Source organism: Spermophilus citellus (assembly GCF_964194105.1).
Source record: "Spermophilus citellus genome assembly, chromosome: 17".
NCBI lineage: Eukaryota > Metazoa > Chordata > Mammalia > Rodentia > Sciuridae > Spermophilus > Spermophilus citellus.
In genome coordinates, this window is record NC_138199.1 from 49,139,064 (window position 1) to 49,155,044 (window position 15,981).

A 15,981-nucleotide genomic window follows, 5' to 3' on the forward strand; every position below is an offset into this window, starting at 1 on the left:
GGGAAGAGGGCTGGCCTTTGTCTGGGAGGGTGACAGATCCTTAGACCCTTGGAAATTTCAACACTGAGCAGAGGCTGTGCAAGACTAAGCCAGGGAGGAGATGAGTTTGATACCCACGGGTGCAGGAAAAATTGGTATTCTCCTCGCATGGGACAATGAGGGACCCAGAAGAAGAGCTGCTGAAAGAGAAGGGCAGAGAAGCAAGGAAGGGGACAATGGTGAGCGGGGGTTGGGGCTCAGTGGTAGTGAGTGCCCTTGTCTAGCACGGGTGAGGCACTGGGCTCGAGCCTCAGCACCACATAAAAATAAATTAATTAAGTAATTAAATAAAGGCACTGTGTCCATCCACAACGTAAAAATTATAAAAAAAAAGGAGGACGACCAAGGCCATTGTCAGGACGCAAGCACATTCTAGAGTAAGGAGGCTAACATCCAAGTTCTAGGGGACTCATTTCTGTGGGACAAACTCTTTCACTCCCCACCAGGGTTCCCCAGATGCAAGCAGGAGGGCTGAGTGAGCAGGTTCAGTAGAAAGCACGGAAGGGACTGAGTTCTGAGCCAGAGTCCATCTGGAGCAGAGATAAAGTATCTGGAGTCATGGAACCTGCACCTTCCCCTAAAAATAGAATGTGAGCCACACATGTCTTTTTTTAATTTCCTAGTGGCCACATTAAAAAAATTAAAAAAGAAACAAGAAACATTAATTTTAATAATGTTTTTTATTGAGCCCAGTATCTCCCCAAATATAACTTCATCCCTCTACTTAACAGCACCTCTTTAGTTTGGACCGGGCACATTTCAAGTGGGCAGGACAGCGCCACACCACATAGCAGTTCTGTACCAAGGAGGGTGCGAATTTAGGCATCCGCCCTGACTCACAGGGAGAAGCTGAACTCTTCAGAAGGCCTAGGTGGACATGGAGTCAATTTAGCCTGGGTCTTAAGGGAGGCGGGGAGACCTCAAGGACAGCTGGCCTTGGAGAGACTGCAGAAGGCTTATGTATAATCAGGTCCCCATTCCTGGGAGCCACGAGAGAGTGCCTTGTCCTCATGAAGTCCCCCAACAGCCCAAGGCAGGTATGATGATTGAACTCGTTCTCGGCAGCTGAGCAGCTGAGGTGTGGCAAAGCCCCATCCAGTCCTGCTCAGGGGAAGTGTGCCTCCAGGGTCTGAGGCCTACTGTAGGTGGGGCCCTGTGTCCCTAGGTCTGGCCCATTGAAAGGGCTGAGGAAATATGGAGAGTCAGGCCACGAGTTGTCAGGCCCAGCCAACAGTGGGACTGGAGATGGGGAGCAGAGTGTGGGGCTGTCTGGGGGTGGAGGTGGGGCTTGGGGGCAGCTGCCCCTCTGCCAGGGTTTGTGGGGAGCGGGGTGTGACTGCAGTAGACTCTTGCCTTTCTGGGAGGGGCTGGCAGCGCAGCACTGAGTGTGACTGAGTCTTCCCCGTGCGCCGCTGGGCAGCTGGCTGTCGCGTGTGTGTGCCTGGGCACGGCTCTCAGTCCTCTGCAGTCACGCCATCCCGCCATCCTCCGGCTACTTGTCTGGGCCACTTCCTCTCAGGCAGGCGGCCAGACTCCCGTGTGCTCCTTGGAGCTGAGCGGGGAGGAAGGTGCTGCCAAGACCCCAAGACCGGATCGGGGAAACAGGGGGCGGGGAGCTGGCCTCGCATTCCCCCATCCCTGGCCAGCACAGGAAGAGCACAGAGGAGGCCCAAGGTCTGCCTGCCACTGGGGCCAGAGGGTGACTGGGGAGACTGCAGCCCCCTCCTCAGGAGGCCAGGGCGGGAGGGAGCCAGCCCAGGCTGCAGGCTGGCTGCTCCAAGCCTCTGGTCTGAGCAGATTCCCTGCAACTCCCGAGCTTTCCATCAGATGATGGGCCCAGGAGAAGCAGAGGCGCCCTGGTCTGTCTGGGTTTGCGCCTAGTTCTTAAGGAGGCTGCTCCTCCTCTCTGGGCAAAGGGCTAAGCAAGCCTATTGCTAAAGCCTCTCCTGCCCCCACCCCCAGTGCCCCATGGCCATTAGCTAGTTAATGAATGCACTGAACACTGAGTCCATAAGCATTCGTTGAGGCTGGCAGAGGCACAGAGCTGGCACGGTGTGTGCCCCCATGTGGGTAGAGGGGGCACCTAGAGCCATCGCTCAGCAAGCACTCATTGAGCACACACAGAGCGAAGCAGGGAGCCTACAGGGCATCTCTCAGAGAGCAAGGAGGACTGCGAGGGGGTCCCAAGGCCAAAGGCAGACTGGGAGGCCTCTTTGAGAACATGCCGTTAGGGCAGAGACCAGAACGGCAGCCTTTAGGGAGGTGTTGGGGTGAGGGAATGCTGGCGTTCCCCAGCAGAGAAAGGGTGAGGCGGGCCAGGGTGCTGGGTGCCAGGCCCTGGCTGGATTCTCTTGCAGTTGCCACCTCGAGAAGCCTGAGCCACGTGTCCCTGCTCCTCTGCTTTATCTGGGTCACCTCTCTGGTTTGATCTCAGACTTGCCCTCACATGGGAGTGGTAAAACTTGAGACTGGAGAAGGCACAGATGGCAGTGAGCTGGCCCACTTTGGTTGTAGCCACCTGGAAAAATAACCTCGGGCCCCTGCACAGCCAGCTGAGCTCTCCCGGGCTCCTGGGGACAAGGCACTCTGTGGCACTCAGCTCAGTATTCTAAGCTGTGCGGATTCTCTTGTCCTTTCTCTGGAGGAGCCACCAGGAGGGGAGCCCTCAAGCCTGGGGCATTCTGTCCTGCCTCCTAACCTCTCTCCATTTCTAGATTGGCTTCTCTCTCGACACAACCTACAAAGAGACCCCCTCCAAGGGACTGTGACAGGTGTTAACTACGTTTCCAGGTCAGGGTCGAGATCTTCTGCTTGGCGAGCCCCTCAGTCCTCCAGCCACTTGCTTTGGGACCTTGGGTCAATCACTTACTCTCCATAGTTCTCACTTTTCTTATCTATAAAACGGATGTAATGATCCAGGATTCTCTCATTGTCAGGTTCATATGAGAGCTGCATATAGCAGATCCTTCCCTCTTCCTGAAAATCTGAGCAAACAGCAAAATGCTAGGAGCCCAGAGTTGGCTGGCAGTCTCCGGGGACTCCCAGAAGGTCAAAAGGGAAATGTAGACAGTGAGGACCGCGGGAGGCTGTTAGGAGGAGGCTGCTGGGAGGAGGCTGTGGGGAAGAGCATGCTGGCAGCATCAGATGAGCAGGGCAGCAGGCATTTTATTCTGGGGGTCCTGACTCCAAACACCTTAGCCCTCCCCACCTCATCCCTCTGCTTGTTCAGAGCCTGGGGTCCAACTGGGCCGGGAGCAAGAATCAGCCAGTGGGAGGGGTCTGCAGCTCTCTGAGTGGAGAGAAAAGGGAGTCTGAGGTCAGGGCTGGAATTGGAAGCAGGGGAGACAGACAGGAGGACAGACAGAGCCAAACCCCGGTTCGGGTGGCCTGCTTCCCCACCTTGACCTCTGACCCTGAGTGCAGCGGGAGGTATAACCTTGACCCTGCTGAGCGCCCCCTGCCACAAACTGGCCGGTCTCTGGGCGCTGCCTTCCCCTGACCTCATCACCCCAGCTTTGAGACAGGGGCCATCTTGTTTCCAGAAACAAGGCCCGGCTGGACCTACCTGACAGGGCGCTCAGTGCTGGTCCAGGATGAGGGGCACCTGGGCGCTGTCCACGCGGGGAGGCAGCCGCTGGCCTGTGCGCACATTGAACATGGGCAGGGTGGAGAGAGGCCGGGGCACCTCGCGGCCGGCTGCCATCTGCCGCAGCTCCTCTGTGTTCTCGTGGATGGTGTAATGGTGGACCATCTGGATGCTGGAGACACGGGCAAGGAGTCACTGTCAGGGTTAGTCCCCCAGGGCCTGGCACTGCCTCTCAGCCACCCTGCAGGCTGCCCCACTACTTCTTGGTGGGGGTTGGTGAGGGGGCTTACACAGCATGTGGGATCAGAGAACAAAAACAGGAAACTCCATGGTGTCTGTTTGTGCCCAGTGATGGGTGCACAGGCTCTGGGTGCCAACAGTCTGAGCTCAAAGCTGTGTGTGCCTGTCAAGTTGCTTAACCACACTGTGTCTCAGGTTCTCCAACAGTAAACTGGGATAATAATGCCCACCCTCTAAATTGTTCTGAAGATTAAATGAGATTGTGTCTCAGTGGTAGATAATGAGACACAGGCTTAAATACATCCACAGTGGATATATATTTGCAGAGGCCGGTGTTTTCTAGGCTTTATATTGTTTTGGGTTTTTAGTTTTTTTTTAATGTTGTTATTTTATTTTATTTTCCATACTAGAAATTGAACCTGGGGGAACTCTGACACTGAACTACATCCTGAGCCCTTTTTATTTTTTGAGACAGTCTCGCTAAGTTGCTTAGGGCCTTGTTACATGGCTGAGACTGGCCTCAAATTTGTAATCCTCCTGCCTCAGCCTCCTGAGTTGCTGGTATTGCAGGTGTGTTCTTCCCAGTTAGGGCCCTGACTGTATTCTGCTCTTGTATTCTGATGACTCCTGGTCCCTTCTAGCACTCAGCTCCTTCTCTCAGTACTCATTCCAAACACAGATCATCTAACCGTCTCCTTTCCCTCCTGTCTCTTTGTCCGCCTGGTAAACCTACCGTCTCCCTGGCCTTCTCTCACTTCCTAGCTTTTGCCAACCTGTCTCCCTTCCTGGAACACCTTCCCCATGTCCTGCTGAGACACGGGCATCTCATCATTTGGCTCCTCAGGCTGCTCTCTGCCCCCTTTATATCCTGACCCCCCCCTCCCAGCCCCAGCTCAGCCTACCCCATCACTGGCCTTTGTCCCTGTCTGTTTCAGACCAAGGCTCCTTTACGCCCAGCCTCAGGCTCCATCCTCAGCCTCTGGAAGTCCCAGCAGCACTGAATGACCACGCCTGTGGGGGAAGTCCTTCCTGAGCTCTAGCTTCAGGTCCTCCTCAGAAGACTCAGCCTTGTTTTCATTTGATGCCCTCACTTGCCTGCTTTCTGCTGCAGGGCCGAGTTTCAGTTCTTCTGAGGAGCTGGGTAGCACCACGGTTAAACAGGAGGAGCAGCTTTGGGTTGGAACCTGGGTTCCACTGCTTACTGCTAAGTGACCTTGGGCCAATGACAACCCCTTTGTGCCTCTATTTCCTCATCCGAGATATAGTTGTATGCATTAATCCAGGAAAATCACCCAGGCCATCCCCTGGTCAGGCTTGTAGCCAGCAGTATCTATGATTATGGGACACTTGCCCCAGGGGTGTGTCCAAGCCCTTTTTACACAAACCCATCCATATTTGTTGGCCCTGCGTGGTGACATTTCCCCGGACTACCTGGTTTCCTGCTGGGTCAGAGCAGGGACTTCTCATTCCAAACAATAAGAATTGATTTTCTTAAGGGTGGCTGGGGTCCTGGGCAGGCTGAAGCGACGTGACTTGCCACCGAGTTACTAATCAGGTAGGGGAGGGAAAATCATCCCCAGGCCTGTCTTAGTTTCAGTGAGGACCCCAGTTAGAGCCTGAGAGGTTACAGAAACGTGTGCCACCTCACCCAGAATGGGCCACAGTCCCCAGGGGGAGTGGGACCCAGTCAGGGGAAGAAGTGCTGTCTAAGGCCAGGGGAAGGTTAAGGTGAGCTTTTAAGTCTGGAATTTGGCAAATGGAGTTTTCCAAAACACAATTTTCCATTCCTGAGCAAGGAGAGGCTGAGGGAAGAGAGCAAGACGTGTGGGTGCTGAGGTAGAGAGCCACCTAGTGACGCCTAGGAGGGAGGGACTCCTCCATGGGTCCCTCCCACCCCAGCCCCACATCCGGGCTCCTCACTCTGGCAATACACGGGTGGAAAAATATTCTGGGGATATTTTCTTAGAGCCAAAGCAGATGCCAGGCCCCTCGGTGCCTTCCCCCCCCCCCCAGGCCTTCCACATCAGCACTAGAACAGAGGGCATTCACACACGTGGCCCCAGGTCTCACCCCGCTGACACGTGACCCTGTATGCTGTGCGTCCGGCACAGTGTCTTTGGGGCCTGGAGGAGTCTGTTACCAGTTAAATCTGATAGAGGTGAAAAATAGCCCGAAGAATCACAATTTCTGGATAATTTGGAAAAATGGCAGACATCGAACAAAGCAGAAAAACGGAATTTCGTGGAAATAAATCAGCACAAAACCCAAGATGATAAAGGCTAATATCACACTTGGCAAAATTGGTTATTGATTCCAGATTGACCAGGGAAGCAGATTTCCCCGACAATATCCAAGCTACATAATTGACCCAAAGCAGAAAGCAAAGACTGGTCACAAGACAAAATCACAACAGAGACAATTGATCAAATTTGGCACCACCACCACCACCACCACCCCCGCCACCAAAACTGAGGAATGAAATCCTCTCTGTGAAATTTATATGGAAAATCATTGATCTCAACTACCGGGTGGGGGGGAGTCTGTAAAATAACAATGAACACAGAAAATAAAAGCAAAGCCCTTTGACTGCTTTGCATAGAAAGTTGTTTGAGGAATAAAATCGACTTCCATAGATCAAGGAATTTCATTTCTGCTTACACCAGAAAGCACATTCCCCATAAAAATTATGTTGGTATAATTCTGATGTTTAAATGTTTGTATTCTCCCGACTCAGAGGAACAAAGACCCAGTGAGCAGAGACGGTGAGATCAAGCCGGTAGTTTAAAGCTGAGGGCTAAGGACACCCTGCAGTCCTCTCAGGCACAGGTGCACATAAGCGTGCACCTGGGCTGCACCCTTCCATGTGGCCCCCACAAGACACAGCTCTCCCTCACAGGGCACCTGGAAGGTCAGATGCCCACACTTCAGACTCCCCTCCTGTCTGCTCTGCCCAGGAGGGAACTATGGGACCACTGTGACCTCTGCAGGATTCTGGTGGCCTCACAATGCCTCCCTGAGGTCACCACAGAGATAAACCCACCACCCCCTGACCCCACAGCACAAGACTGCTGAGGCCAACCGTGGGTGATCATCCTTGGTCCTCCTTCTAGCCCCCCAGGGCAAGGCGAGGCCAAAGCCCTTCAAGAAAGCCTCTGAGGAGAACAGGAGCCAGGACGCAGTTCGCCCACCATCGAGAGCCGCCCAGTGGAGACTTCCAGCCGCCACCCTGGAGGTCCCTGCACCTAGCTCCCTTCAGCCATCCCAGGGAGAGATGCAGAAAGACACCTTGCTGCAGTCCCCATCCGTACCCTCGGCCTCAAACGCTGCCATGGGTGGAGGCCGGCAGGCCAGCGCATCAGGAGCCCCTAACAAGAGTGAGAACGCACACTGCACCTCCCCCAAAGCCCACCGGAAGCTCAGCATGTCCAAGGTGATCATGAGGGCTATGGCAGAAAAGGGGACACGCCACCGCGTATCCCTGGCAGCTCTGAAGAAGGCTGTCACCAACAACGGCTACAACATGGCCCACAACATCTGGCGTTTCAAGCGTGTGCTCAAGAAGCTGGTGGACAACGGCATGCTCCAGCGGGTGACCGGCAGGGGAACCTCGGGCTCCTTCCGCCTGGGCAAGAAGCGGGCCTCCAAGCTTAAGGCCAAGAGACGGCAGCAGCGGCGGCGGCGCCGGCCGGGGCACCGCGGATCTGGGCAGCGCCGGTCTGGGCAGCGCAGGTCGCTTCTGGGCTCCAAACAGGGCCACAAGCGGCTTTTCAAAGGGGTTCGCAGGGTGGCCAAATGCCGCCGCCATTAACAGAGCAGGCCAGCCAAGCAGGCAGGAGTGCCCGGTGCCACAGGCTCAGGGCAGTGAGAATAAAAAGGAATCCCAACTTACTCCTCTCTGGCCTCCTGGACTCTCTGGGGCTCAGGGAGCAAGAGGGGAAGAGGGCTGGGGTTTGGGAAGGAGGGGCAAGGCTGTGTAGGGGGACCAGGGACAAAATAAGTGAGATGGATTGGGGAAAGACAGAACGGAAAGCGTCCATAGCTGTCACAGTTGCACCTAGGTCCTTGCACGGGGAGAATCTGAGGCTAGAAAGACTGATGGAGTGATTGTGTAGCAGAGCGCAGCCTGGAGAGTGTGTGTGTGTGTGTGTGTGCGTGTGTGCGCACATGCGTGCGCGCCCACCTGAGAGCTGCTCAAGCACTTTCCCCAGGACAGTAACAGGTCCCCCTGCCCTTTGTTACAGCAGACTCTTCTATGACCAGAAATAATGCAAGATCAGGCCCAGCACCCACTCAGCCTGGGGCCAGGGCTCCAAGGTCAAGGGCAGCCCCCTCCATCTCAAGAGTAATCTAGTTTGTCTCTGTTGCTTATGGAGGTTGGGGAGCCCAATGGGACAGTCAAGGGGGTTCCCACCCAGCCCCCAGCTTTCTCCTACTTACTCAGAGGTGGCCAGGTCTCTCTTCAATCTGTGGAAGAGTAAGGGAGAGGGTTAGTCCTGCTCTGAGCTCACCCCTGGTGTCCCCAGGGCTGCAATGTGGGTGTTCATCATAATCTGGTCCCAGGCTAGGCAGGCCTAGAGTCCCAGCTGCCCAGAAAGGGGCCCCTCACTCTTCCTCTAGCTCAGAACCTCACTTTTTGAGAGCGTCCCACACAGCTCAAGGGCCACAGGGGCCCTGCCCTCCATTTTTCTCCACACTCACCGTCCTTCTCGCCGGCAACACATGACATAGGCCAGCAGCAAGGTAAGCAGAAGGGCCACCAGCAAAGGCAGCAGGAGAGTGACCAGGAAATCTGCCAGGAAGTCTTGGGCTGTGGCCTCCGTCGGTGGACAGAAGAATGGGTCATGCTCCAGAATTCCGTCGCCTGGGGTGGTCACCTCATCTACCGGCTCTGGCACTGACTTATCCACCTGCACAGAGAGCCCACGGCCAACCCAGGAGCTGCTGGCTGGACACAGCGACCTCCAGGGGTCAGATCAGAGGTTACAGGGCTCTACTCTATGCCCCTCTGCAACCACAAGGATTCTTCCAGCCTGCTGCTCCTAGCTCATGTGACTAGCAGGACAAGCACTTGACCAGGAGACGAGAGGCCAATGCTAGGAGAAGTAGGATTATACAATGGTTAGCGTCCAGTTCTAGGGTCTGACTGCCTGGGTTTGAATCCTGACTCAGTCTAGTGTCTAACTGGGGAGGTTTGCCTTTGTGCCTGGGTTTCCTCATCTGTAAACTCAGAGTGATCACAGTGTACCTGCCTCCCGGGGTAATAAGCTGAATCATGCTTAGTGTACAATGCCCAGCACATACTGAGTGCTCGGATGTCATCAATGACAAGTCCCTGATTGTGGGACCATGAATGAGTCCCTGTCTATTGGTCCACTCCCAGGAACAGAGAGCACCAGCGGTTTCTAGCCTGGATTGGCATCTCTAAGGACCCTTAAAATGCCAAAGCACTGTAGTGAGCCTCCCTGGTTTATTACTTGGAAACTCTCTGCTTCTGTTGCAGGTGTGTATGCAAAGGGGCACCTCAGAGGGAAGCAGACAAAGCTGTCACACAGAAGCTCTCAGTGGGCAAAGGTTTTGGGGACTGCCCTGTGGGGAGTCATTACTGGATTTAGCTTTTGGGCTGGGCAGATCTGGACACTAGGAGCTGGAGACTCCAGATGTGGATCGTAGACTCTGTCGCCCTCTTGTGGCAGAAGGTAGAACTTCAGGGTGTGTGTGTGTGTGTGTGGTGTGAACAAGACAGAGCACAAACTAAAGTTGAGACTGAGACCAGGGATACACAATACACACGGGACTGGAGAAGTCAGAAAGGCTGGAGTGAGAAGCAGCAGGAATGGAGGGAGAAACTTAAGGGGACCATGCCCCACCCCCAGGCCTGGAGCTAGTTCACTGCTTACCCGGGTGCAGGATCATTGGGATTAATGGAGCACCTTTCTTAACAGACATTTGGGAAGGCCTGTGCAACCTTGTTAATTGGTGAACACTTTAGGCCCCCTGGTTTTTCTACACTAGATCTCCTCTTTACCTCAAATCCAAGGGGTTATTCTTTCATCCATATAGGTACTCAAATCCCTAAGAAGCTATCATCCAGGCTAATGAGCAACTGAGCTTCTGTGTCTTGAGTATGATAACTCCAGGATAGTTTGCATTTGTCTAAGAGGAGAGACAGTGTAAGACACCTGGCACAGAGTTGGCATGCAGCTGAATCCAGTAAGAGGGAGCTAACTCTTCTTGATTTAGCAGAAGCTTGGTTTTAACCACCTGAATAAAAGTAGAAATAAATGACCCACTCCTCACCAGGGACACATTGCACCAGTCAACACGGAAGTGAGGTGCCAGGTTGTCGTAGCAGGATAGAAGTGGAGGCTGGCCCTGGGCACAGCGGGCGTGGCTGTCAGGGGAGGCAACCATCTTCAGGCAGGTAGAAAAGGGTGAGGCAGAGCCCACCTTGATATACACCCTGGGCACAAGTGAAAGCCAAAGTCAGCAGAGTCGTGGTGGGGGGCGCCTGGGCACCACTCTGCTGGGGGTGTTGAAGCTGACCTGATTGTAGGCTGGGACCTGGGGATGGGATGGGGGTGGGGCAGAAGCATGGTGCAGCTGGGGCCCAGCAGGAGAGGTCCCAGCCTCCTCTCCCTGAGATCTGGGGTAAAGGTGACAGGACATAGAGCACCCCACTCTATTCCCCTAGGGATGTTCTTGGATGGACCTGCAGGAAGTGCAGGATTCAGGGTAACTGGGGTTTAGGCCCACGAAGGACAAGAAGGAAGCAAGGGTTGGCTGGAGGGGAGTGGATGGCCGTGTGACTCCAGGAGGAGATCGACAGACATGGCGAGGATGTGTAGTGGGGACAAAGCCCTATCTGGAAATTAGGGGGAGTCCCTGCTTCATGCCCATCACCCTGATCCCAAGTGGACAGCCTGTGCTTTAGGAAGCCCTGCTGGACTGCACACTGACCCTTCCTTCCGGCCCTCAATGGGAAGAGGGACACGGCCCCCACGGTCTAAGGCAGAAGTGATGTTGAGCAGCTGCAGCTCCCCAGGCTCCCAGAGCCCCGCCAAGGCCGTGAGGAAGCGGTGGGCAGGCGTCGAGGGCAGCACCTCCTCCACGTCATGGTTGCGCACCAGGAACTCAGCTTGGTAAGGCAGCCGGGGGCCTGGGAAGCCAGGTGAACACTTTAGGCTGCCCTAGCCCCCGTTCTGCACCCCCAGATCTTTCCCAAGCCTCCTCTAAGCTCCTTCCCACATCCCCACACACGCCTTCCTGCCCCCAGCACCCTGAACCTCACAGGTGCCAAACGCCCTGCCCCGTGACTCACTGCCCCGTGGCCTCAATGACTCACCCAGCCCTCACCGTCTGTGGGCAGAGTGGACAATAGCACTGCCTGAGACTGGACCCCCAGCCAACACTCATTCCCTGAAAGCTACCAATGTCACATCCTCCCTGGCACCCCACTCTCTCCTACTGTCCAAGCCTCTCCCTTCCACAACCACCACTCCTCCCAGGAGGTTCCTCAAGACTGGCATTAGCTGGGAAGCTGACCATACCTTCCGGGTCCCCAATCAGCAGCACCAGCCTCTGACGAGTGGTATCAAAGCTGTCCCGGTTGTAGGCTGTGACCTGGGGGGTAGAAAGGGGGATGTGGGGTTAATCGGGGACCGTGGCACAGCTGGGCCTGGCAGAGAGGACTGATAGGGAAACTCAGTTAGAGGTAATAGAAATTCTATGTCAATGACCGTGAAGGAACACTCAACTCCCGTGGGTAAGGCTGCCCCTAGGAGGCCAAGGTGACCCGCCCCCAGGAGGTTCTGGGGGTCCCTGCTGGCACCTCGATGACCTGGCGCCCACGATCTTCTGGGGTGGCGGTACCATAGAGGAAGCCAGGGTTGTAGGGGCTGCGCTGGGTGTAGCGGAGCCACCGGGGCAGATCTGGGTGTCCCTGCAGGTGGGCGTGGTAGGTGATGCGGACGGTGGGTGGGACAGCTGGTGGAGGAAGGAAGAGGGGATTGGATGCCTGACCAGAGCCCAGGGCCAGGCACCCCCCCAGCCCGTCAGGTGCCCACCAGGCCCCTCTCACCGATGTGCTCCGGAAGACGAAGGAAGGTGGCATGATCCAGTGTGTGCACAAAGACACGACCCACCAGCGGGTGAAGTGTGGTCTGCTGGGCCTCGGTGCCCCCCAGTCCTGCCAGGAGACCTGAGGGCACCCCACAAACCCCAAACACACAGATGGCCTCAGTCCCGTCAGAGCATAAGCTCCATTCCCCACCAAGCCCCTGCCTCTGCTGCCTCTGAGCAAAGGAAGACGTGTTGGATTGACGGGAGGGCTCCCCCCTCAACAATCGAGGCCCCTGTTGGGGTCGCAGTGGGCAGGGACTAGTGTTTGACTGGGAGGGGTGTGTGGGGTGGATCTGTTAATGACACTTGGAAATGAACCCCATGCTGAATGTCCAGGAGACTTGGGGGGGGGGGACAGTGGGATAAAGGAGCCTTCAAAGGAGCCATCTGGAACCCCGAACCCCCACCTGCCTTCCCTAATATTCACAGAAGACCAGGGCCTACACTAGAGGCCATGGGAAATCTAGCAAAGAGGACGTGCCTCAGCGGCCCCACCCTCCCTCTTAGGGCCAAATTTAGCCTGGGCCTGGAAGAAGCTGTAGCCCAGCCAGCCCATTAAAGGGCCCATGCATGACCCTACGGCCTCTGCACTCAGGCCCACCTCAGCCCCGGGACACCTTCAGGCCTCAGACCTCCCAGGCCCTACACCCCGGAGCCAGCTCCCAGCCCCTGGATCCTGGCCTGCCTTGATGCCAGCACCCCAGAGCCTTTCAGGCCCTACCTTGCCCTCCACAGATCCCTCCCCTAAGGACCCCCATTCTTCCATCTCATCATCCGAAAACCCACCCTTCATCCTGGGCCTCCCCCTGAGAAAGTCCCCAACTTGCCCACAAGGAGAGGAATCCAGATTAGTGCTGCTACCATGGCTGCCCCAGCCTGGCCGGCCCCTGTGAGTGACAGAGACAGGGGCAGGGAGAAGAGGAGGGAGGGAGAGAGGGAGGAGGGAGGGACGAAGGGAGGTGGCCCAGAGCAGCTGGGTCCCAGCCTCAGCCACGGGGGCCTTCCCCATTGCCACCTAGAGCAGGCACTGAATCTAGGGTGGACACCCTCCTCAGTGTCCCTCCAGTCAGTCGTCTCCTCCCCGTGACCACAGAGTTTTCTAAACCACCCACCTGCCTACTTGGGATCTTCTAAAATCCTGTTCTTGAGTTCCTGGTGGCTTTCAGGTCCATCCTGCCTAAATCTCTCCACTACACTATAGACACACACACGCAAGCACACAGGCTCCTCCAGCCTCACTCTGCCTCTCCCTAGCTGATAAGCCCTTTCCTCTGCCTGATATTCCCTCCCTCCCTCCACCTCACCATCCAAACCAGCCAACTTTGGCTCAATGCACGAGTTCCCTCCTCTCTGAGGCAAGGTTCCCCTTAGCTCCTGTGTGCATCCCTGTGTCCAATCCAAGGTCACAGCTGGGGTGATATGGGTGCTCTGGGCTCCTAGGGGACTATGATCACTGTACTTTCCTATCCCTAACCTGACACAGGTATGTGTAAGGGACAGGGTGACAGCTTCCTGAACAGCAAATGGAAGTGTCTGTTCACCCCGGGCTGGTTTCCTGGCCAAGCATCCCCTGTGTGGAGGTCTGGGAGGAGCAAGCCTTGCATGGAGCCTGTCTCTGAGCACAGGAGGTGCCCTCTCTGGTTCATGCAGCTGGGGCTACCTGAATGGGCTTGGAGGCATGCTTGCCTGGGCATATGCCCCACCTTGAGGCTCCCCAAGATGTGGCCTTGAGTGAGTCACTTGCCCTCTTAGGCCTCTGTCCACAAGTACAAGCCTGCATGAATAGTGCTCACCTCTCAGCGTCATTGTGGAACTTCTGCATGATCATGTTTGCAACACATCTGTGACACCGGATCTACCAGGTACCAGCTGCCGAAGAGGCAGAGCTGAGCAAAGTCCAGGCTGTGTGACACTTGCACACAAAGTCAGGAGAGCTGAACTGCCTGCCCCTGTGCTAGAGGGCTCACATAGGTTTACACCTATTACCCTGCCTGTTGCATACCATGGTGGTTCTGTGAGGCAGCATTACTATTGTCTCCACTTTACAGATGGTAACACTAAGGCCAGGACTGTATGACTTCCCAAGCCATGCTGCTGATGAGTTGAATGCATGGTAGGTACTTAGCCCAGTGCCCAGCTCCATCAAAGCAGCCATTGAGGTACTTGCTGGCAGGGCATGCTTCCTTCCTCCTGTATCTGCCAAAGGACCTTGGTCCAGGGGTCTCTTCTCTCCCAAAGCCTTGCATTCAGAGAAGGCTGAGGGGCCCCCTCTCCAGGTGCTGGAGAAGGAGGCAAGACCCCAGGGCTGCCAGTGTACCACTGTCCTTGGTCTCTGGGTAAACAAGCCTGCAGGCCTCAAAGTGAAAGGGGTTTCCCACCTCACCCCACAACCTAGCAACCCGGGCAAGGACGTCTGGATTTGCCCTGGATTGGGCCTCCAGGTGTGGGCCTGCAAATGGGCTTGGCGTGTGGACTAGCAGGTAGGTTGCTTCATCTTTGTCCTCTCTCTTTCCACCTGACCACCTCACCTGTCTCTGGAGAGCTACCAAATTCCAGAGTCAGCAACCGCTGTGGATCTCAGGCAGATGTTTGTCCCTGAATCACCTTGGCATCTCTCTGACTTCTCAAAGATGAAGGCAGAGAGGAAGAGCGATTCTGGAGGCAGAGGGCCATTGGGGCAGGCGGAGGTGCCTGAGCTGGGCAGCTGCCCAAGCCTCAGCCCCTGAGCTTCCCCATGTGACTCTCCTCCCTACCCCCTGCTGCCTCCCCTGCTATTTTTGGAGCCACACACTCACACCCTCAGCTGTCTCAAGACAGAAGTGCCTGCACCCAGGGTCACCAGGCCCGAGGAGGTCACCCTACCTCAATGGAAAAGCTGTAGCCAACTCCCCTCTGATCCTCCCCAAGACTGCCCTCTTTCAGAAGAGCCAGAGACTGTTCCGGAGCCAGCTAGAAGTAACTAGGAAGCCTCCTCAGTCCCCTAGATTACCAGATGGATTCCCTACCCTCAGAGCTGCCTGAATCCCAACTTGCTGCTGTAACACATAGCACTTTCTGTTGAAGCCTAGGGCTGGGATGGGCGAAGTCATAGGGTCTTTAAACTTTTTATTTGGGGAGTTTTTAGAAAGTATACAGAGCTGGGCATGGGTGGTGGAAGCCTATAATCCCAGTGGCTTGTGAGGCTGAGACAGGAGGATGGCAAGTTCAAAGCCAGCCTGAACAAAAGTGAGATGCTAAGCAACTCAGCGAGACTCTGTCTCTAAATAAAATACAAAATAGGACTGTGGATGTGACTCAGTGGTCGAGTGCCCCTGAGTTCCATCCTTAGTACCTCCCCCCAAAAAGAAGTATACAGAATAATATAATAGCGTCTATGTATTTATTGACTTGTGGCCAATCTACGGTCATCTGTGCTCCTTCCGATTGCCCTCTCCCACCAGATTTCATCTGTCAATGTTCCAGTACATATCTGTAAAAGATAGTGGCTCCTTTTTAACATAATCACAAAACATAATCAATTATTAATATAATCAACAATCCCTTAATATCAAACTTTCAATGTTCAATTTCATACAAATTTCATGTGTTTGTTTTCAAGAGATAAGTCTCACTATGTGGCCCAGGCTGGTCTCAAACTCTTGGGCTCAAGCCATCCTCCTACCTCAGCCTCCTAAGTAGCTGGGACTAAGGGCACATGCCTAGGGACCCAGCTAAGTTCTTCTTCTTCTTTTTTTTTTTTTTTTTACAATGTATTTGTTTGAAATAGAACCTAAATAAGATGGACATACAACTGATTGATAGTCTCTTTTAAGTATCTCCAAATTCCTGGCATGAGTGAGGCCCTGGATTCAATCCCCAGTACCACCAAAATAAATAAATAAATACATACATACATACTCAAAAACAAAAACCCCTCTAATCCATAAATTCCTTGTCCATCTCTTTCTCTTCTCCACCCTCCCTCCTCCTTCCTCCTGGCTTCTCTTCTTCCTTCCCTC

At 54.9% G+C, this 15,981-nt stretch overlaps 2 protein-coding genes across 2 annotated transcripts; one reads left to right on the plus strand and one right to left on the minus strand.

The window, feature by feature from the left end:
- Positions 1-1,285: 1,285 nt before the first annotated feature.
- SGCA (sarcoglycan alpha) lies at positions 1,286-12,868 on the minus strand. Its single transcript, XM_081270462.1, has 10 exons — positions 12,811-12,868; positions 11,943-12,062; positions 11,694-11,848; positions 11,413-11,485; positions 10,823-11,021; positions 10,163-10,325; positions 8,564-8,772; positions 8,303-8,329; positions 3,605-3,797; positions 1,286-3,328 (listed from the first exon to the last, which is right to left on the minus strand). Exons 1-9 carry the CDS (start codon positions 12,845-12,847, stop codon positions 3,617-3,619), a joined length of 1,164 nt encoding a protein of 387 aa, XP_081126588.1. The 5' UTR covers positions 12,848-12,868; the 3' UTR covers positions 1,286-3,328; positions 3,605-3,616.
- Positions 3,807-8,294, plus strand: LOC308635747 (histone H1.9-like). Its single transcript, XM_081270463.1, has one exon. The coding sequence runs from the start codon at positions 7,137-7,139 to the stop codon at positions 7,671-7,673; it is 537 nt and encodes a 178-aa protein (XP_081126589.1). The 5' UTR covers positions 3,807-7,136; the 3' UTR covers positions 7,674-8,294.
- Positions 12,869-15,981: the final 3,113 nt, after the last annotated feature.